Below are 22,589 nucleotides of genomic sequence, written 5' to 3' on the forward strand. Positions count from 1 at the left end.
CTGTTGGTGACTATTCTGATCTGTCAATCAATCAATCAATTTCAATCAATTTTATTTTATATAGCCCTTCTTACATCAGCTAATATCTCGAAGTGCTGTACAGAAACCCAGCCTAAAACCCCAAACAGCTAGTAATGCAGGTGTAAAAGCACGGTGGCTAGGAAAAACTCCCTAGAAAGGCGAAAACCTAGGAAGAAACCTAGAGAGGAACCAGGCTATGAGGGGTGGCCAGTCCTCTTCTGGCTGTGCCGGGTGAAGATTATAACAGAACCATGCCAAGATGTTCAAAAATGTTCATAAGTGACAAGCATGGTCAAATAATAATCAGGAATAAATCTCAGTTGGCTTTTCATAGCCGATCATTAAGAGTTGAAAACAGCAGGTCTGGGACAGGTAGGGGTTTCATAACCGCAGGCAGAACAGTTGAAACTGGAATAGCAGCAAGGCCAGGCGGACTGGGGACAGCAAGGAGTCACCACGGCCGGTAGTCCCGACGTATGGTCCTAGGGCTCAGGTCTCTCAGTTGGCTTTTCATAGCCGATCATTAAGAGTTGAAAACAACAGGTCTGGGACAGGTAGGGGTTTCGTAACCGCAGGCAGAACAGTTGAAACTGGAATAGCAGCAAGGCCAGGCGGACTGGGGACAGCAAGGTGTCATCATGCCCGGTAGTCCTGACGTATGGTCCTAGGGCTCAGGTTCTCAGAGAGAAAGAGAGAACGAGAGAATTAGAGAGAGCATACTTAAATTCACACAGGACACTAGATAAGACAGGAGAAGTACTCCAGGTATAACCAACTAACCCCAGCCCCCGACACATAAACTACTGCAGCATAAATACTGGAGGCTGAGACAGGAGCGGTCCGGAGACACTGTGGCCCCATCCGAAGAAACCCCGGACAGGGCCAAACAGGAAGGATATAACCCCACCCACTCTGCCAAAGCACAGCCCCCGCACCACTAGAGGGATATCCTCAACCACCAACTTACAATCCTGAGACAAGGCCGAGTATAGCCCACAGAGGTCTCCACCACAGCACAAACCAAGGGGGGGCGCCAACCCAGACAGGAAGATCACGTCAGTAACTCAACCCACTCAAGTGACGCACCCCTCCCAGGGACGGCATGAAAGAGCACCAGCAAGCCAGTGACTCAGCCCCTGCAACAGGGTTAGAGGCAGAGAACCCCAGTGGAGAGGGAACCGGCCCGGCAGAGACAGCAAGGGCTGTTCGTTGCTCCAGAGCCTTTCCGTTCACCTTCACACTCCTGGGCCAGACTACACTCAATCATATGACCTACTGAAGAGATAAGTCTTCAGTAAAGACTTAAAGGTTGAGACCGAGTCTGCGTCTCTCACATGGGTAGGCAGACTGTTCCATAAAAATGGAGATCTATAGGAGAAAGCCCTGCCTCCCGCTGTTTGCTTAGAAATTCTAGGGACAATTAGGAGGCCTGCGTCTTGCGACCGTAGCGTACGTATTGGTATGTACGGCAGGACCAACTCGGAAAGATAGGTAGGAGCAAGCCCATGTAACGCTTTATAGGTTAACAGTAAATCTGTCATCTTGTTCTGTCCTGTGACTTCAGTGTTTATTGTCCTACCTTGTTCTGTCCTGGACATCAGATGTGTGCATATGCGTGTTGGTGTGTGTAAATGTGTGTAAGTATGTGCATGCATGTGTGTAAGTATGTGTGAGTGTGTTTAACGTGTGTGTAAGAGGTAAGTAAAAAGCCTTGGCTGCTCACCGGCGTTGGAGATGCGTCTCCCTCTCTCCCAGTCCATCTGCTCTCTGTCCAACTGCTGCTCCTGGTGAGTCTCGCTCTCCATCCTCTCCCTCTCCTGCTTTTCTCTCTCCATCAGCTCCCTCTCTCTCTCCAGCTGCTCTCTCTCCTTCTCCTGACGCTCGCACTCCAGGCGATCCCGTTCAGCGCGCTCCCTCTCCCTCTCCCTCTCCCTCTCCCTCTCGGAGCGCTCCCGTTCTCGCTCCTGGCGCTCCCGGTCTTGGCGTTCCCGTTCGCGCTCCCTCTCCTGCATCTCACGCTCCAGCCGTTCCCTCTCCTGGCGCTCCCGCTCCAGTCGATCACGCTCCACCTCCTTCAGCCGCTGCAGCTCCAGCAGCTGCCTACCACGGGAAGAGAGGAGAGAAGAGTAGGAAAGAGGGACAGATGAGCAAAGGGAGATGAGAAGAAGAAGAAGGATGAGAAGAAGAAGAAGGAGGATGAGAAGAAGAAGAAGAAGAGGATGAGAAGAAGAAGAAGAAGGAGGATGAGAAGAAGAAGAAGAAGAAGAAGAAGGATGAGAAGAAGAAGAAGAAGGATGAGAAGAAGAAGAAGGAGGATGAGAAGAAGAAGAAGGAGGATGAGAAGAAGAAGAAGAAGAAGAAGAGAAGAAGAAGAAGGAGGATGAGAAGAAGAAGAAGAAGAAGAAGAAGAGAAGAAGAAGAAGAAGGATAAGAAGAAGAAGAAGAAGAAGAAGAAGGAGGATGAGAAGAAGAAGAAGAAGAAGAAGAAGAAGAAGAAGAAGAAGAAGAAGAAGAAGAAGAAGAAGAAGAAGAAGAAGAAGAAGAAGAAGAAGAAGAAGAAGAAGAAGAAGAAGAAGAAGAAGAAGAAGAAGAAGAAGAAGAAGAAGAAGAAGAAGAAGAAGAAGAAGAAGAAGAAGAAGAAGAAGAAGAAGAAGAAGAAGAAGAAGAAGAAGAAGAAGAAGAAGAAGAAGAAGAAGAAGAAGAAGAAGAAGAAGAAGAAGAAGAAGAAGAAGAAGAAGAAGAAGAAGAAGAAGAAGAAGAAGAAGAAGAAGAAGAAGAAGAAGAAGAAGAAGAAAGAAGAAGAAGAATAGAGTTGAAAGAATAGAGGAGTGGAGAAGATGAGCCGATGAGGCTTTGACCTTGTTTTACAAGCTGGCCTAACGCACCATGCCGACCCACAGGCAGTGCTGTCACTTGGAACAGGCCTTCTTGTTATCCTTATATAAGCTTGTTGTCATTATGTAATTACTGTGCAAGACAAACCGTTACGCAATCACAGCTAGCGCTGCACGTTTCTGTTGTTAAACACAACAATGTAGCTAGTCTGCTTCTGGCTACAGCCTCTCTTTCTGTACTGATAAGGAGAGAATCTGTATAAAATAATAATAATAATTTTTAAAAGTCATCTGTATCCAGCTTGTACTTAATTGTCTGCATAACAATTACCAAGAACACTGTACCTAAACACATTCAATATCAGCTTGTTCATTGCTGCAGAAGTCTGATATGACCTCCTGATTGAGAATAATGTATTTCTGCAGGTACAAACAGTGAGCTCCAAAAGTATTGGGACAGTGACACTTGTTGTTGTTTTGGCTCTGTACTCCAGCACTTTTGAAATGATACATTGACTGAGGTAAGTGCAGACTATCAGCAATAATTGGAGGATATTGTCATCCATATCAGGCGAACTGTTTAAAAATTACAGCACTTTTTGTACTTAGTCCCCCCATTTTAGGGGACCAAAAGTATTGGGACAAATTCACTTACAGTGGGGAAAAAAAGTAATTAGTCAGCCACCAATTGTGCAAGTTCTCCCACTTAAAAAGATGAGAGAGGCCTGTAATTTTCATCATAGGTACATGTCAACTATGACAGACAAAATGAGAAAAATTTTCTCCAGAAAATCACATTGTAGGATTTTTTATGAATTTATTTGCAAATTATGGTGGAAAATAAGTATTTGGTCAATAACAAAAGTTTCTCAATACTTTGTTATATACCCTTTGTTGGCAATGACACAGGTCAAACGTTTTCTGTAAGTCTTCACAAGGTTTTCACACACTGTTGCTGCTATTTTGGCCCATTCCTCCATGCAGATCTCTAGAGCAGTGATGTTTTGGGGCTGTCGCTGGGCAACACGGACTTTCAACTCCCTCCAAAGATTTTCTATGGGGTTGAGATCTGGAGACTGGCTAGGCAACTCCAGGACCTTGAAATGCTTCTTACGAAGCCACTCCTTCGTTGCCCGGGCGGTGTGTTTGGGCTCATTGTCATGCTGAAAGACCCAGCCACGTTTAATCTTCAATGCCCTTGCTGATGGAAGGAGGTTTTCACTCAAAATCTCACGATACATGGCCCCATTCATTCTTTCCTTTACATGGATCAGTCGTCCTGGTCCCTTTGCAGAAAAACAGCCCCAAAGCATGATGTTTCCACCCCCATGCTTCACAGTAGGTATGGTGTTCTTTGGATGCAACTCAGCATTCCTCCAAAACACGACGAGTTGAGTTTTTACCAAAAAGTTCTATTTTGGTTTCATCTGACCATATGACATTCTCCCAATCCTCTTCTGGATCATCCAAATGCACTCTAGCAAACTTCAGACGGGCCTGGACATGTACTGGCTTAAGCAGGGGGACACGTCTGGCACTGCAGGATTTGAGTCCCTGGCGGCGTAGTGTGTTACTGATGGTAGGCTTTGTTACTTTGGTCCCAGCTCTCTGCAGGTCATTCACTAGGTCCCCCCGTGTGGTTCTGGGATTTTTGCTCACCGTTCTTGTGATCATTTTGACCCCCACGGGGTGAGATCTTGCGTGGAGCCCCAGATCGAGGGAGATTATCAGTGGTCTTGTATGTCTTCCATTTCCTAATAATTGCTCCCACAGTTGATTTCTTCAAACCAAGCTGCTTACCTATTGCAGATTCAGTCTTCCCAGCCTGGTGCAGGTCTACAATTTTGTTTCTGGTGTCCTTTGACAGCTCTTTGGTCTTGGCCATAGTGGAGTTTGGAGTGTGACTGTTTGAGGTTGTGGACATGTGTCTTTTATACTGATAACAAGTTCAAACAGGTGCCATTAATACAGGTAACGAGTGGAGGACAGAGGAGCCTCTTAAAGAAGAAGTTACAGGTCTGTGAGAGCCAGAAATCTTGCTTGTTTGTAGGTGACCAAATACTTATTTTCCACCATAATTTGCAAATAAATTCATTAAAAATCCTACAATGTGATTTTCTGGATTTTTCTTTCTCAATTTGTCTGTCATAGTTGACGTGTACCTATGATGAAAATTACAGGCCTCTCTTATCTTTTTAAGTGGGAGAACTTGCACAATTGGTGGCTGACTAAATACTTTTTTCCCCACTGTATGTGTGTTAAAGTAGTCAAAAGTGTATTATTTGGACCCATATTCCTAGCACACAATGACTACATCAAGCTTGTGACTACAAACTTGTTGGATGCATTTGCTGTGTGTTTTGGTTGAGTTTCTGATTATTTTGTGCCCAATAGAAATGAATGGTAAGTGTATTTTGAGTCACTTTTATTGTAAATAAAAATTGAAATGTTTCTAAACACATCTACATTAATGTGGATGCTACCATGATTACAGATAATCCTGAATGAATCGTGAATAATGATGAGTGAGAATGTTAGATCCATCAATATCATACACCCCCCCAAAAAATGCTAACCTCCCTCTGTTATTGTAATGGTGAGAGGTTAGCATGTCTTGGGGCGTATGATATTTGTGTCTAACTTGCGTCAAACTCACTCATCATTATTATTCACGATTCACTCAGGACTATCCACATCAATGTAGAAGTGTTTAGAAACATATTATATTCTTATTTACAATAAAAGTGACTCCAAAATGACACAATACATTATTTACCATTTATTTCTACTGGGCACAAAATAATCTGAAACACAACCAAAACAACCAGCAAATGCATCCAACAAGTTTGTAGAGTCGCTATGTGCACAGGTAAGATCAGGGATATTGCCTCTGCGTATTGAAACAGGTCGGTATTGTGGTGAAATGGAAGAGGAAAGACTATGTAACTATTGTGACCTCAAAGAATTAGAGAATGAAACTCATTTGATCCTCTTTTGCCATTTCTACCAAGATATACGCTTGCTCTTATTCCAGAAAGCACACCAGATATACCCTGGCATTATGTGGCTGAGCGATGAAGAGAAACCAAAATGTTTTTTTGTCCATTGTGTATTTCCGTTTGCGGAATATTTACGTAAAGCCTGGAATAAAAGAAAAAGGGCTATCTATTATTACATTTAAAAAATATTTACTTCTATGTGGTAAATGGCACATGTGTATATAGATTGTGTATAGGCTTGTCTCCCACATGAATCTTCTCTTTGTGCCAGACTGGCTTCAAATGCCTTCTGTTTCATTTTTCTGTATTTAGTGTTGTGTTGTATGTTATGTATGTATGCATGTACAGTACCAGTCAAAAGTTTGGACACACCTACTCATTCAAGGGTTTTCTTTATTTTGACTATTTTCTACATTGTAGAATAATAGTGAAGACATCAAAACTATGAAATAACACATATGGAATCATGTAGTAACCAAAAAAGTGTTGAACAAATCAAAATATATTTTATATTTCAGATTCTTCAAAGTAGCCACCCTTTGCCTTGATGACAGCTTTGCACACTCTTGGCATTCTCTCAACCAGCTTCATGAGGTAGTCACCTGGAATGCATTTCAATTAACAGGTGTGCCTTGTTAAAGGTTAATTTGTGGTATGTCTTTCCTTCTTAATGCGTTTAAGCCAATCAGTTATGGTAAAAGACCAAGTCCATATTACGGCAAGAACAGCTCAAATAAGCAAAGAGAAATAAAGAAAAACCTTTGAATGAGTAGGTATGTCCAAACTTTTGACTGGTACTATATATGTACAGTTGAAGTCGGAAGTTTACATACACCTTAGCCAAATACATTTAAACTCAGTTTTTCACAATTCCTGACATTTAATCCTAGTAAAAATTCCCTGTCTTATGTCAATTAGGATCACCACTTTATTTTAAGAATGTGAAATGTCAGAATAATAGTAGAGAGAATGATTTATTTCAGCTTTTATTTCCCAGTTCTCAATTAGTATTTGGTAGCATTGCCTTTAAATTGTTTAACTTGGGTCAAATGTTTCGGGTAGCCTTCCACAAGCTTCCCACAATAAGTTGGGTGAATTTTGGCCCATTCCTCCTGACAGAGCTGGTGTAACTGAGTCAGGTTTGTAGGCCTCCTTGCTCGCACACAGTTTTTCAGTTCTGCCCACACATTTTCTATAGGATTGAGGTCAGGGTTTTGTGATGGCCACTCCAATACCTTGAGACTTTGTTGTCCTTAAGCCACTTTGCCACAACTTTGGAAGTATGCTTGGGGTCATTGTCCATTTTGAAGACCCATTTGCGACCAAGCTTTAACTTCCTGACTGATGTCTTGAGATGTTGCTACAATATATCCACATCATTTTCCTTCCTCATGATGCCATCTATTTTGTGAAGTGCACCAGTCCCTCCTGCAGCAAAGCAGCCCCACAGCATGATGCTGCCACCCCCGTGCTTCACGGTTGGGATGGTGTTCTTCGGCTTGCAAGCCACCCCCTTTTTCCTCCAAACATAATGATGGTCATTATGGCCAAACAGTTCTATTTTTGTTTCATCAGACCAGAGGACATTTCTCCAAAAAGTACGATCTTTGTCCCCATGTGCAGTTGCAAACCGTAGTCTGGCTTTTTTATGGAGGTTTTGGAGCAGTGGCTTCTTCCTTGCTGAGCGGCCTTTCAGATTATGTTGATATAGGACTCGTTTTACTGTGGATATAGATACTTTTGTACCCGTTTCCTCCAGCATCTTCACAAGGTCCTTTGCTGTTGTTCTGGGATTGATTTGCACTTTTCGCACCAAAGCACGTTCATCTCTAGGAGACAGAACGCGTCTCCTTCCTGAGCGGTATGAAGGCTGCATGGTCCCATGGTGTTTATACTTGTGTACTATTGTTTGTACAGATGAACGTAGTACCTTCAGGCGTTTGGAAATTGCTCCCAAGGATGAACCATTAATTTTCTTTCTGAGGTCTTGGCTGATTTATTTGGATTTTCCCATGATGTCAAGCAAAGAGGCAGTGAGTTTGAAGGTAGGCCTTGAAATACATCCACAGGTACACCTCCAATTGACTCAAATGATGTCAATTAGCCTATCAGAAGCTTCTAAAGCCATGACATCATTTTCTGGAATTTTCCAAACTGTTTTCTGACCCACTGGAATTGTGATACAGTGAATTCTAAGTGAAATAATCTGTCTGTAAACAATTGCTGTAAAAATTACTTGTGTCATGCACAGAGTAGATGTCCTAACCGACTTGCCAAAACTATAGTTTGTTAACAAGACATTTGTGGAGTGATTGAAAAACTAGTTTTAATGACTCCAACCTAAGTGTATGTAAACCTCCGACTTCAACTGTATGTATGTATGTATATTTTTTACTGCCCTAGGGATATAATTATTGTTTGGATAACCTTATTTACTATTATGTATAGATTTGTAACTTAAATTTTTTCACTCTTTATGCGATGCGCACTGCAGGGAACACCGGAAGAATAATTATCACTGAATTATTGTAATGTTTGTTTATGTGTCAATTAATCCCATATGGGATGGGTTGCCAACTGGCGATTTGACAATTTTTTAAAAATGTATTAATTCATTCAGTCACAAGCTTGATGTAATCATTGCATGCTAGGAATATGAGACCAAAAACGTTTTACTACTTTAATACATACGTGAATTTGTCCCAATACTTTTGGTTCCCTAAAATGGGGGGACTATGTACAAAAAGTGTTGTTATTTCTAAATGGTTCACCCGATATGGCAATACCCTCAAATTAAAGCTGACAGTCTGCAATTTAACCTCATCGTCACTTTCTCAATACTTTTGGAGCTCACTCTCACCACTAGAGGGCAGCATTCTCTAATAAAAGGTGAGGCAGGCTGCCTCCTGGCATAGCCTATTGTAGCCAACCGTGTTGTAGTCGAGTCTGGCTCCAAGCCATTTCACAGACTGTTCTCTCTCCCCATCTCTCTGCCATGGAGGCGGTTACTGATGTACCTGGCCATTCTGTGGGGGTTCATCTGCCTCAGCCAGGCCTCTGTCCAACATTACCCAGACCGTCATAATGACACTGCAGAACCCTATCCATCTCCTGTACAGACAGACTGCTACACCTCAGTGTTGAGGTGTGGAGAGGACAGACGGGATGACGCAGATATCAGGGAGTGTGTGTAATGGATCATACACTGAGTGTACAAAACATTAGGAACACCTTCCTACTATTGAGTTAAACCCCCTTTTGCCCTCAGAACAGCCTCAACAAGGTTGGACTCTACAAGGTGTCGAAAGCGTTCCACAGGGATGCTGGCCCATGTTTACTCCAATGCTTCCCACAGTTGTGTCAAGTTAGCTGGATTCCCTTTGGGTAGTGGACCATTCTTGATACACACAGGAAACTGTTGAGTGTGAAACACCCAGCAGCGTTGCAGTTCTTGACACACTCAAACCGGTGCGCTTGGCACCTACTACCATACTCTGTTCAAAGGCACTTAAATCTTTTGTCTTGCCCATTCACTCTCTGAATGGCACATATACACAATCAATGTCTCAATTGTCTTAAAAATAGAGCAGGTGTTTTGTACACTGTGTATGTGCCAGCCTGATACCCTTAAAGTCTTGACCAAATGTCAAGGAAGGAACGCCACTGGCATGACAAATTAATCTGTGGTGCTTTATTTGTATAGGAACGGTACGCATGCCCTTTTCCCTCAGACAATCCTTCCCTCTTCTCACTGTAAACCAAACCCAGTTCCAGTTGAATCATCAGCTCAACGTCAGTCCTCAGTGTCAAACGCTGTCTGGTGTGACGTCACATCTCCCCCTCTCTCCATCTGGCCAGGACCTAGCTACAAACACTTGTTCCTCAATGATGATGTCACAGCCAGACACCCCCCCTCAAGGTACATACCCTGAATACTCTATCCCACCTGTCACCAGCTAACTTGTCATTGAACCCCTCCTACATCCCTGGCTCTGCATCCCCTGGTGAGGCAACATCAAGTCTCCACACGCCCTTTAGAGAGGAACATGATGGGAACCAAATCGTTTCCATGTCCCAAATAGGCCTGGAGGAGAATGATGTCAGTTCACCTGGGGTGTAAACGAGCTACGATACACCTGTTTATGAAAAACAGCACTTCCTTTACCTTTTCCCATAAGTGCACTGTGTGTGTCCACCCTGCCCCCGCCCGAGCTACTCATGCAGCATATTTTCCACCCAGCGAAACCCAGTAGAATAGGACTCATCTGTACCTGAATCTACTCTACACTATGTGCTGAGAGAAGCAGTGAGACCAGTCAGAGTGGAAACTGGACATCAATAAACCCTCAATGTGCCAACTCGGGGAATAGCAGGATCAATCAATCAATGTTATCGACCCAGAATGACTTAATGGACTTCAGTGAGCTGAGGCAGGGGATTTAATGGAGGGCAAATCTCTCTTCTTTTCTTGATGAAGCTCTAAAAAGCCTTGAAATGCCTTACATTGACTGAAATGATGACCATTGACTAATATCACCAGTGACATAATCCATCATTAACATACTGTACATAGTTTAAGAACCACATGAGAATAATTTGAATGTTACTTAAGACTGTAAAGCTTTAGCTAGTATTACAGGGACAGTATTACGGGCCGTAGGCTGGATTAGCCAGAGGAAGGGCTGAGAGAAAGTCCGATTTAGCTGGTGGAGATCCTCTCTCTCCCAGGACCAGTGTGGAGGAGGCTGAGAAGGCTTTCACTAGCTGTCGCCTCAGCAAGGCTTCCCCCAGGCCTACCCCAGTACCACTGACCCCATTCTCCATATTCACCAGTCTCACTCTACAAGGTGTCCCCATATCACACTGCACTGTTACCGAACCGTAGCTGTACCCAGCAGGCTCCCAGAGGAAGGCCCAACTCCTCGCTCCTGGAGCACTTCATAATGAGAGCCTCATTACAGTAAGAGAGGGAGTATTGAGCGCAGAGGACAGGAGCAGAACACTACTCTCCCAGTTTAGTCCTCATCTCCCTCTCCCCTCTCTTACCTCCATCCCTCCCTCCCTCACCTCCCTCCTCTCCTCCCTCTCCCTCACTGAGTTAATTAAAGAGCAGGAGTGTCCTACTATTCATTAGGCGCTGGGCCACTAGAGGTCTAGAGGTGGAGTATGAGGCTCGAAGGACCATTCCCAAGGGCTACTCTATAGGATAACATCCCCTGATTTCCACAGTGATATAGTTACAGTAGAGAGTACAGCAGATATACACTACATTATACAGTAGACTATCAGCACCCAGGGGCAGTCTGGGAGGGGCGCGGGGTAGCTCCACCATCTAGAGGATCATCAAACTGTGACAGGAGTGCTGACAGGCTACTGGAGACCACTGCACAAGCCTCTTTAAACACCACGATTCAAATGTATACCAGGGGCAGCAGTGATATCTAATATAAGTATGCCAGAGGTTACATTTGGCAGGATGGTGTTAAGAGCAGCAGGAAGGGGTTATTACACACACCAATAGAAGGCAGACCGGGTTGGAGAAGGTCAGTAGGGAATAATGCAATTGACGTGCAATCCCAATGACCCCATCATATATGAGAGTAGTTACACCATACAAAACAGAGGTAAACTGTATAGGAATAGCCTAATACCAGGGGATAGTATATGTTACATTTTAATGCTACACACTATATGAAACAAGACTTGCTTCACCAAAAAGGGACTACAATGTAGACATTTGGTTAACTTGGGTTATAGTGACATGACATTCCATATCTGTCCACAGCAATGGTTCAGACTAATTCCCTACAGCGTTTTTATTTAGTTTTTATGTGCAATGCTATCTGACACGTACTGCATTCCCTGGCATACGAGATCATAACATTCCTACACAACACGCATGGAGAACAGTTAAAATAAGCACCAGGGTGAGAGAAGGGGTTAAAACTGGGTGGATGGGTAAGAAAAAAAAATCCTGTTGGATGAATTACTGTTCAACTGTATAGTATGTCCCTGTGCGGGAATAATTGTGAAAATGTAATTTAAAAAAATTGTAAAAACATTATAATAAGCCCCAGGCCTCCCTGTCTGTCAGGAGAGATGGTGTTGAGAGAGGGAAGGAGAGGGGGAGCATGAGGGGAGGGGAGTTAAGACAGAGAAGCTGGGACGGGCGGACTGCCTGCCATTCGTCAAGGTGACAGCGATTTGTTTACATCCCGTGTAACTTTCAAGGGAGGGACGTCATGTTGGAGTAATGTTCTCCTTGAGATGAACATGGATATTCTGAAGCAGTAAAGGCATCATCCTTCTCAGATGAGGGATCATAAAGACAACTATTTAGGGATGTCAGTTGAGTAAGTGTATACTGTCCCCATTAGCTGAATGACCAAGTTCTTTACATTCCAATATAGAAGCTTTTTGGGATATGACAACTATAACTCTCATACTGTTTAACAATACAATGTATCATCATGGTGAGCCAAGCTGGAGAATTAATAATACATCTCTGTCTTGCTGAGAGAGGAAGGCAGCTCCCTGCAGGTCCTATTGAATAGAAGAATGGAACCAGATGAGAAATGATCAAAGGATGCCTCACCGCATGTCAACACACAAACACAGACTTTCCCTCACTTTCTCACAGGAGACCAACATACACACTGAGTGGAAAAAGGCCGGATTTGTCTCTGACTTTGCCTCTCTCCCACTTAAGGAAATGAAGGCTTCAAAGATGTGAAAAACCTTGCTGATCCATTTACTGGCGTCTCAGTTCCTGACATGCGTTGCCTGGGAAACGGTTGCTAAGGGGGGCCTGAATCCGAACAACTTACTACTACGGACTCAAAAAAAAAAAGGGCTCTATTTTACAAAGAAAAAAAGAATCACTTGAATGTGTTTGACAAATGACTTATTTAGACAGTAGGAAACCAGTCAGAACTGTGCGGGGGAGGAGGACTTTACAGTATGAATGCCTCAGGACGAGGGCAGAATATAAATAAAGACTAAATTAGAACCAAGGTTTGGGCAGGAGCAGATGTTAGGCAACATCCTTATTAAAAATATAGAAAATTCTGCATTGAAGAGTAAGCATCTTTGGAGTGGTCTTGAGAACAAATTGCAATCAGTCCAAGCTTTTGGGTGTAGCAACAGTGTGATGCTGTTATCCTTGATTCCGACAGCCAAGGAAAGCAAAGCTGCAGAATCAAAGGCTGGAAAGCCCACCGTCCAGTTAGTCAGAGCGGCTTTCCTCATTGGCTCAGAGGCCTGAACAGATTTGTCTGTGTGGACTGATGCCCAGGTAGTCCATATGGAGCTACTCTATAAAGGACTCAGTCCAACTCTACAGCTCACAGACCCTACCACATGTCCCCCTAGCCAATTGATGAAGACCAGATCAGAACACTAGTCAAAGCCAAGGAGGGGAATTCGTTTTTGTCCAATAGGAGCCCTGTGTGTGTGTTGGACATACACTGAGTGTACAAAACATTAGGAATATAGACTGACCAGGTGAATCCAGGTGAAAGCTATGATCCCTTAGTGATGTCACTTGTTAAATCCACTTTAAATCAGTGTAGCTGAAGGGGAGGAGACAGGTTAAAGAAGGATTTTTAAGCCTTGAGACAACTGAGACATGGATTGTGTGTGCCATTCATAGGGTGAATGGGCAAGACAAAATATTTACAGTGCGTTCGAAAAGTACTTTTTCCACATTTTGTTACGTTACAGCCCTATTCTAAATCAGATTTCGCTATGATGACAAAGCGAAAACAGATTTGTAGACATTTTTGCAAATGTATTAAATATAAAAAACTGAAATATTCAGACCCTTTGCTATGAGACTCGAAATTGAGCTCAGGTTGCATCCTGTTTCCATTGATCATCCTTGAGATGTTTCTACAACGTGATTGGAGTCCACCTGTAGTACATTTTATTGATTGGACATGATTTGGAAAGGCACACACCTGTCTATGATATCTGCCTTTGTCTCAGCAGCCGCAGCGCTACAGCCAACCTGCTATAGCTTCACACCAGCTATTTATAAACCCCATTATGCCACCTCATGTCTTTTTAATCTAACGGTAGGTTAATACTGGGAATCTCAGGGACATTTAAAGAGGCGTCTAACAGTCTTCCCATGGCTGTGGTGTCTGTCGTGTCTTCTGAAGGCCTGGGATTTAGGATTGGGAGAGAGATTTGGGGTAAGGAGAAAAATACAAAGATCCACATCTTTGCCTGTGTAATCCTCTGGAAACCACGACCAGCGACATTCTGACCGAGGAGAGTAATCGAAGTATTTATTTATTGTGTGGTAAAAAAAAATGACACTGCGAAATAGTCAGAGTAGACATAGCAATGCATGACAGAGCATGGAATGGATTTAAGAGATGGATATACAAACAACCAGGGCTCATTTCATGTGGTCATTCAAGAATTTGGTGTGTCATTGTTGGACTTACTGTAAATGGGGTATCCACATTATGTTCAATGGCTTGCTCTTTCCCTCAAACACACATACACTGTGTACAAAACATTAAGAACACCTGCTCTTTCCATGACACAGACTGACCAGGTGGATCCAGGTGAAAGCTATGATCCCTTATTGATGTCACTTGTTAAATCCACTTCCATCAGTGTAGATGAAGGGGAGGAGACAGGTTAAAGAATACATTTTAAGCCTCTAGACAATTTAGACATGGATTGTGTATGTTTGCCATTCAGAGGGTGAATGGGCAAGACAAAATATTTACGTGCCTTTGAATGGGGTATGGTAGTAGGTGCCAGGCGCACCGGTTTGAGTGTGTCAAGGACTGCAACGCTGCTGGGTTTTTCACGCTCAACAGTTTTCCCAAGAATGTTGCACCAACCCAAAGGACACCCAGCCAACTTGACAACTGTGGGAAGAATTGGAGTCAACATGGGCCAGCATCCCTGTGGAACGCTTTCGACACCTTGTAGAGTCCATGCCCTGACAAATTGAGGCTGTTAAGATGGCAAAAGTATTAGGAAGGTGTTCCTAATGTGTTGTACACTCAATGTATATGTGAGTTGTGACACACAGTCACACACACTGATCCCTGGGATACCTTGTGCTGCCCTGAGGCCATAGCTGAGTAGTGAGAGAGCCGTTTGGCTGGGGCCGCGCCACTAGTCTGTCCAGCTGGAGCTAGGAGTCAACAGCTGGGCCTTTCACTCGCTATCCCTCTCTCACCCCTTTCTGCCTTTTAATTTGACAATCTGTTCCCTTGACCCTCAGTATTTTATTCAGATATTCCAAGCAGAGAGGAAGCAGCCAGGTGTAGTGTTGCAGACAGTGCTAGTTTTAACTGTAGACTGAGTGACTCCACATCCATCACACAGTCAGTTCTCTCACCTCCAACAACACAGCATGGGGCTGAACAGAGAGCAGAGATCAGCTCTGGAACACGGACAAACTGGACCTCTGCATTACTGAGGGTCACCAGCACTGACCACAGGACAGTTCTTAACCCGGTGTGTGAAAATAGACTGGTGGCTCGATGATGGATGGGTGTATTGGAAAGTTACTATGAACGGACTCAGTAATTTCACACCTATCACCATTCTGACGCTAAAGATTAGAGTGTGAGCGCACGGTTAAGCATGCCTGACCTTCAGGCTAAATTTATTGCTGGAATTATAGACCTCCAACAAAATTGTTAGTAAAAATAAAACACTGTCAGGGTCGGGCTGGAAGTACTAGGCTGTCCCCTGATAGTAAACAGACCTCTCAATGGAAATGTAAGTGTGTGCTTGCATCCATGTGTGGAGTTGTTTCTGCCCCGTGTGTGTTTTTGAGAGAGTACGGATGAGTGTGTGAGCCTGCGAGTGTGTAGCCTATAATCAACCCCCTCCATCCCTCTCCACTCCATCTCTCCAGGGTTGTTCAGGCAGGATTGTATTGAGTTTGCATCACAGGGATGACATCAGACATTAAGCACCCAGCCAGTTCCATTGACTGCAACAGCTAAATATGGATGAGGGCCGGAACAGAACAGAAGAGCTTGAGTGAAGGGGAGGCTCAGGGCCAGATCCATTACACACACCAAAATAACTCCTTTGAACACATCCAGGCCTTTCGTGTTTCTGGAAGATCAACAAAGATTGGGTCAGATATCCTTACAAGGAGCCCTCCTACTACTCACAGTAAAGGAATGCTTACTCTACCACTAGAGTAGAGAGCTATGGCACAGACAGACACATTGCTATGTCAGGTATGTCTTTGTATGAGGTGATGCACCAGCCAGGGAACATTTGGAACATTCAGAACATTTGGAACGGTCCAGGGACATTCTTTACAGGGAGAAAAAGGTGGAAATGTTTTCCCCCTGAGGCATATGTCTGAATGTATACAGTGAGGGAAAAAAGTATTTGATCCCCTGCTGATTTTGTACGTTTGCCCACTGACAAAGACATGATCAGTCTATAATTTTAATGGTAGGTTTATTTGAACAGTGAGAGACAGAATAACAACAAAAAAATCCAGAAAAACGCATGTCAAAAATGTTATAAATGATTTGCATTTTAATGAGGGAAATAAGTATTTGACCCCTCTGCAAAACATGACTTAGTACTTGGTGGCAAAACCCTTGTTGGCAATCAGAGGTCAGACGTTTCTTGTAGTTGGCCACCAGGTTTGCAGACATCTCAGGAGGGATTTTGTTCCACTCCTCTTTGCAGATCTTCTCCAAGTCATTAAGGTTTCGAGGCTGACGTTTGGCAACTCGAACGTTCAGCTCCCTCCACAGATTTTCTATGGGATTAAGGTCTGGAGACTGGCTAGGCCACTCCAGGACCTTAATGTGCTTCTTCTTGAGCCACTCCTTTGTTGCCTTGACCGTGTGTTTTGGGTCATTGTCATGCTGGAATACCCACCCACCACCCATTTTCAATGCCCTGGCTGAGAGGTTGTTCTCACCCAAGATTTGACGGTACATGGCCCCGTCCATCGTCCCTTTGATGCGGTGAAGTTGTCCTGTCCCCTTAGCAGAAAAACACCCCCAAAGCATAATGTTTCCACCTCCATGTTTGACGGTGGGGATGGTGTTCTTGGGGTCATTGGCAGCATTCCTCCTCCTCCAAACACGGCGAGTTGAGTTGATGCCAAAGAGCTCCATTTTGGTCTCATCTGACCACAACACTTTCACCCAGTTCTCCTCTGAATCATTCAGATGTTCATTGGCAAACTTCAGACGGCCCTGTATATGTGCTTTCTTGAGCAGGGGGACCTTGTGGGCGCTGCATGATTTCAGTCCTTCACGGCGTAGTGTGTTACCAATTGTGTTCTTGGTGACTATGGTCCCAGCTGCCTTGAGATCATTGACAAGATCCTCCCGTGTAGTTCTGGGCTGATTCCTCACCGTTCTCATGATCATTGCAACTCCACGAGGTGAGATCTTGTATGGAGCCCCAGGCCGAGGGAGATTGACAGTTCTTTTGTGTTTCTTCCATTTGCGAATAATCGCACGAACTGTTGTCACCTTCTCACCAAGCTGCTTGGCGATGGTCTTGTAGCCTATTCCAGCCTTGTGTAGGTCTACAATCTTGTCCCTGACATCCTTGTAGAGCTCTTTGGTCTTGGCCATGGTGGAGAGTTTGGAATCTGATTGATTGCTTCTGAGGACAGGTGTCTTTTATACAGGTAACGAGCTGAGATTAGGAGCACACTTTTGCTCCTAATCTCAGCTCGTTACCTGTATAAAAAACACCTGGAAGCCAGAAATCTTTCTGATTGAGAGGGGGTCAAATACTTATTTCCCTCATTAAAATACAAATCAATTTATAACATTTTTGACATGTGATATTCTGGATTTTTTTGTTGTTATTCTGTCTCTCACTGTTCAAATAAATCTACCATTAAAATTATAGACTGATCATTTCATTGTCAGTGGGCAAACGTACAAAATCAGCAGGGGATCAAATACTTTTTCCCCTCACTGTACTGTAAGTTTTTTAGACAAGGCAATCACTCAACAAGCCTATTAGCACCAGGCCACCCACCTCTCAAACCCCCCTCCCTGTGTGTGTGCCCCATGTTAGCATGGAGCAATAACCTCTCAAACCCCCCTCCCTGTGTGTGTGCCCCATGTTAGCATGGAGCAATAACCTCTCAAACCCCGCTCCCTGTGTGTGTGCCCCATGTTAGCATGGAGCAATAACCTCTCAAACCCCCCTCCCTGTGTGTGTGCCCCATGTTAGCATGGAGCAATAACCTCTCAAACCCCCCTCCCTGTGTGTGTGCCCCATGTTAGCATGGAGCAATAACCTCTCAAACCCCCCTCCCTGTGTGTGTGCCCCATGTTAGCATGGAGCAATAATCCAGTTTGTTAATGACAGGGTTAATATCAAATCCATGTCAGGAAACAAGTTCATGACTTTCAGATGGGAGAGAGCGGGCCGGGTCGACTTTACGAGGCTCCAATATAAACAAGTCACGTCATGAATTTGCTCTCCAGTACAAACTCACACACACAACCATGCGCGCCTGTGTAAATCAACACCAAGAACACGCCCATTAAACTGCTCTACTACAGGATATGAACCAGAGATGCGATATACCCTATGGAACACCTAATCTGAGTTTAACATGGACGGGTATGAATGATGAGAGGTTTTTCAAACATTCAATATACCACAATGACATATTCCCAAGGCAGTCGCTGGCAATAAACTGTTGCCAACTACATTTCCAAGTGGCCTTACAGCAGGCCTTGGTGTCTCAGTGAGCCTGCTGAAACAAGATGATTCATTTCATTAAAAGAGTATGTGTTGGCTGAGTCATAAATCATGGGACGATGGTGGCAGGTTTCATTAGGGGACAGGAAGGGACCACAAAGAGACAAAAAGGCCAGTTACACACCGAATGGACGGACACACACACGCACGCAAACAAAACAAACGCAAACACACACACACAGAATCTTCAGATTCTTTCTTACTCACTGAACAATCTTCACAGTTAATTGTCCGTAACGACCAGTGGGTACTAAAGCAACCAAATCTAGGCAGATTAACAAAAAATGTCATGAATGATTTATCTTCAGACTGTAAAGCTGTTCAATTAAAAACCCCATGGGCAGGGTGTCTGGGATTGAAAGGTCCCTGACTTACACAGAACCAGTTACCATAATGAAGCTAAACGGAGAACCTTGTCTCTCCATCTCAACTTCAAATCATTGCGGCGCCTTTATGGTCTGAGATGCATACAATATATACTGCTGCCTGCTGCCATACCAGGAGTCAGAGCTCTGTTCATCATTCATAACACAGTACAGTACCTTGACCACCGCCAGCCGTCTACTCTACAACCATCACACACACCCCCTATACTACCTGTCAGTCAGCCAGGATATCTAAATCCGAAGCACATTACTCTGTAACCGGCTGGAGGACAAGGAGAGAGGGCCAGGGCCAATCCAAACACTCACTACTGAACTACCAATGTTCTCTGCTGCTGTGATGCAGGATATGGTAATGAGAGGAAAGGGAGTTGACTTCAGTCACCTTCAATCAAGGTGGTTGGAGGGTCATATTGTCATGATGCCACGTCTTTGTACAGGGGAACAGGACAGGACAGGAGGCAGTCCCTGTGTGGGCATGTGAAACAAGGCTACATCTAATTAAATACAATTTTACAGGTTTCTGTGAGCAGGTGATAAAATGGTCAACAGAGAGCAGCTGGCTCAGATTAATACTGCTGTTACAATGCTACGTTGCACTGCCCTGTGGTGCCCCACTGAAGAATAGGGGGCCTCTTCTCCACACAGAGAAATTCAGAGTTAGCAGCATACACTCATTATTATTACCTACTGGGGAACAGGAGTCTGGCCATTTAAGGAGAAGGAAAAACAATTACAGGTACAGTACCCCCTCTAAGACCTCGCTTGAGTCAGACCTGCAAAGCAGAAGTGATTGCATTAACCACGAGAAAACACACACGCTTAATCTTATGTAACAGTTGAATATGAATACGGAAGGACCTCATGCCAAGCTTTATTGAGTGTGCATGCGTGTAGCAGGAGGGAGGCTCTGAGAGGATTTAGAGCAGTATGTTTTTAGAAGTGGAGAGAAAGCCGAGGTCTCCTGAGTGATAGGGGCTCGCTGTAGAATAGCTTTTCATTAAGAAGGCCTCTGAGTATCAGTCCATTTCTTATTTTGAAGCCTTCAAACACACACAAAACATTTCAGATCCTCTTTCTCATACACACACACACTTCCCACAGAGTCTGTGTGGGTGTGTGAAATAGTTAAGCCAGCTCCTAACCTCGTGCCGTAAGTGTACCATTGTACTCAGCAGGGGAGAAGCGTTCTGTGATTCCACCGGATACGCTGATGTGGTGCCTGTATGCTATAGCCTGCTAGTCACAGCCCCCCCCCTCCTCCCACCCAGCCCTGCTATACTCTACTCCAGGGGTGTCTGCCGCTGTGCCTGAACACAAACTGGCAACCATCAGCCTCTCCCGGTGCAAGGATGTTAGAGAACACCACCTGCAGGCAGCCAAACTCTCCACCGGAATAGTGTTGTTTTAGTGTTGTTGTGTTGTGTTTAGTGCTGTTGTAGGCCTTGATCTTACCTTCTCTGCATCTCCAGGTCCTCTGGCGAAGGTCCATTCTGAACCTGGGGGCTCTGTCTTGGCAACGTGGGGCCTGTAGAGAGAGAACACCAACACAGAGATGGTCACACATCTGCTCTGAGAAAATGGCCTCAGGACTCATCACTTTTGACTCAAATCTCAACTCCTAAACATTGACGTAAATGTAGTCTCATTTATTGAAGGAAAGCAACACCTCCCACATTCTTCTTGTTTCTCAGCATTTCTTTCAAAGTTTCAGACTTGCATTTCTTTCAAAATCAGGATCACATCACACCCAAATCGCACTTCAACTACCTCCTCCTAAACTCTCTTTCCTTCTCAGGCCAGACCGATCCTTTTAAGCATAATTCCCTGTCGGCCGGCTGGGTTGTGACCTAATGTCTGATCCACTCCTAGAGCTGTCCATCAGCCTGCTCTCATAGGTACTCCAACCAATCAGCAGTCATATCTACTGACGGCACTGGACCGCTGCCAAACAGTCATGGAGTGAAAAAACCCCATTGATTATCTGGGGGTTGTAGAGACAAGGCCATTGAAAGAAAACACAAACACACAATCAATCAGTGAGAGAGCTCCACATGTCAGGGACCAAATATATATTGTTGTTGATAAAATGTACACATGCTAAAGTGGTTTTAAGTGATTCACTGAAGCCTACGTTCGATAGGTGAAAAGCCTCTACGGTGATGGCCAGCGCAGTGTAGACGGAAGGTGGAGGGCTTGGATCTGGCCAAAAGAGAAGAATCTTCAGAGGCTGCCAGTATTCAGGCTGGCTAGTGTCTGTGTAGAGCAGTGATACATTGATCTGCTATTCAAGACAGACAGCGAGGGGCAGAAAGAGAGCTGCAGATCTGAGGGAAGAATAAGGCTTTTATCTATAAAGGTTTGGCAGCAGTGACTCATATATAACCTTCTGTCCCTACACCAGAGACCTGCTAGTGACAGTCCACACCACACACACACACACACACACACACACACACACACACACACACACACACACACACACACGCTACAGCCCTCTACACTCCTCAGCAACAAGCCGATCTGCTGAACAAGCATATACCACCTATGAACTGCTATATTCAAATGAACGCTTATTAGAAAAGTATACTATATACAGACACAGCCGGCCTGCACAGCTGCGTAGGGGAAACGGCTCAAGTCGCACAAAATGGAATATAATGTTGTGGATAAAGTTCGGAATGACAATTTCATGTGTACAACATCTAAAGACCTGCATCACTATACTGAGAGCTTTGCCGTGTCTAAAAGGACGTATTTGGGTAACATGCCATTTACATCAAAAATAGAGATTTGGTTGTAAGAAAATAAAACGTATTACATTTTTTTTTTTACATTTTTAGTCAATTAGCAGACGCTCTTATCCAGAGCGACTTACAGGAGCAATTAGGGTTAAGTGCCTTGCTCAAGGGCACATCGACAGATTTTCACCTAGTCGGCTCGGGGATTAGAACCAGCGACCTTTCGGTTACTGGCACAACGCTCTTAACCACTAAGCTACCTGCCGGCTCATATAGACCCAGCCTGGCCTCTCTGGCACAGGCCTCTGGATCAATGCAGCATTCAACAGGTGATGGGGGGGGGCCCCTTGGGGCCCAGTTTACCATGTTTGGAGTAGGGGTGGGCGATATGAGCTAAAATTCATATCACGATATTTTCCACTGTCCAGACGATATCGATATGATATCACGATATATGACGTAAAAAAATATGAATCACATTTTAATATCCCTTCTTGGTTAAATTATATTAGTTAAGGGAAAATATGTATTTGAACCTTATATAACCAGAAAGAGTGAGGCATTGGACCGTATGGACCTGAAAAGTTTTTATTTGTATTGTGCAAACATGCATTCCGTAAACATGAGGTAGGTAGGCCTATATATATATATATATATATATAAATTAGATATTAAGTAAAATTAAATAAAAAATAACAGGCGATAAAGAAAATAAGGTAATTACAAATTCAAATACGTGTGTTTGTTTTGGCTACGGTCCGTAGATATGTAAAAAACTAACCGTTTGAAACTAAACCTTTCAAGCCTCAACCATCAATTATCAACAATATCAACAAATCTTCACTAGAACTTTCTTCACAAGTT

General features: G+C 44.0%; 1 protein-coding gene across 13 annotated transcripts in view; it reads right to left on the reverse strand.

Annotated features, from left to right (window-relative positions):
• LOC121548866 (protein enabled homolog) overlaps nt 1–22,589 on the reverse strand; it is a 140,632-nt gene that overhangs the window by 18,757 nt on the left and 99,286 nt on the right. For all 13 annotated transcript variants that reach the window (XM_045210151.1, XM_045210148.1, XM_045210150.1 and 10 more), the window contains 2 exons: nt 20,440–20,512; nt 1,745–2,121 (listed from right to left, as the gene is read on the reverse strand). In XM_045210151.1, coding sequence (XP_045066086.1) covers nt 1,745–2,121; nt 20,440–20,512 — 450 coding nt within the window. The remainder of the gene's footprint in view (nt 1–1,744; nt 2,122–20,439; nt 20,513–22,589) is intronic.

Source organism: Coregonus clupeaformis, chromosome 33 (assembly GCF_020615455.1).
Source record: "Coregonus clupeaformis isolate EN_2021a chromosome 33, ASM2061545v1, whole genome shotgun sequence".
Lineage (NCBI taxonomy): Eukaryota > Metazoa > Chordata > Actinopteri > Salmoniformes > Salmonidae > Coregonus > Coregonus clupeaformis.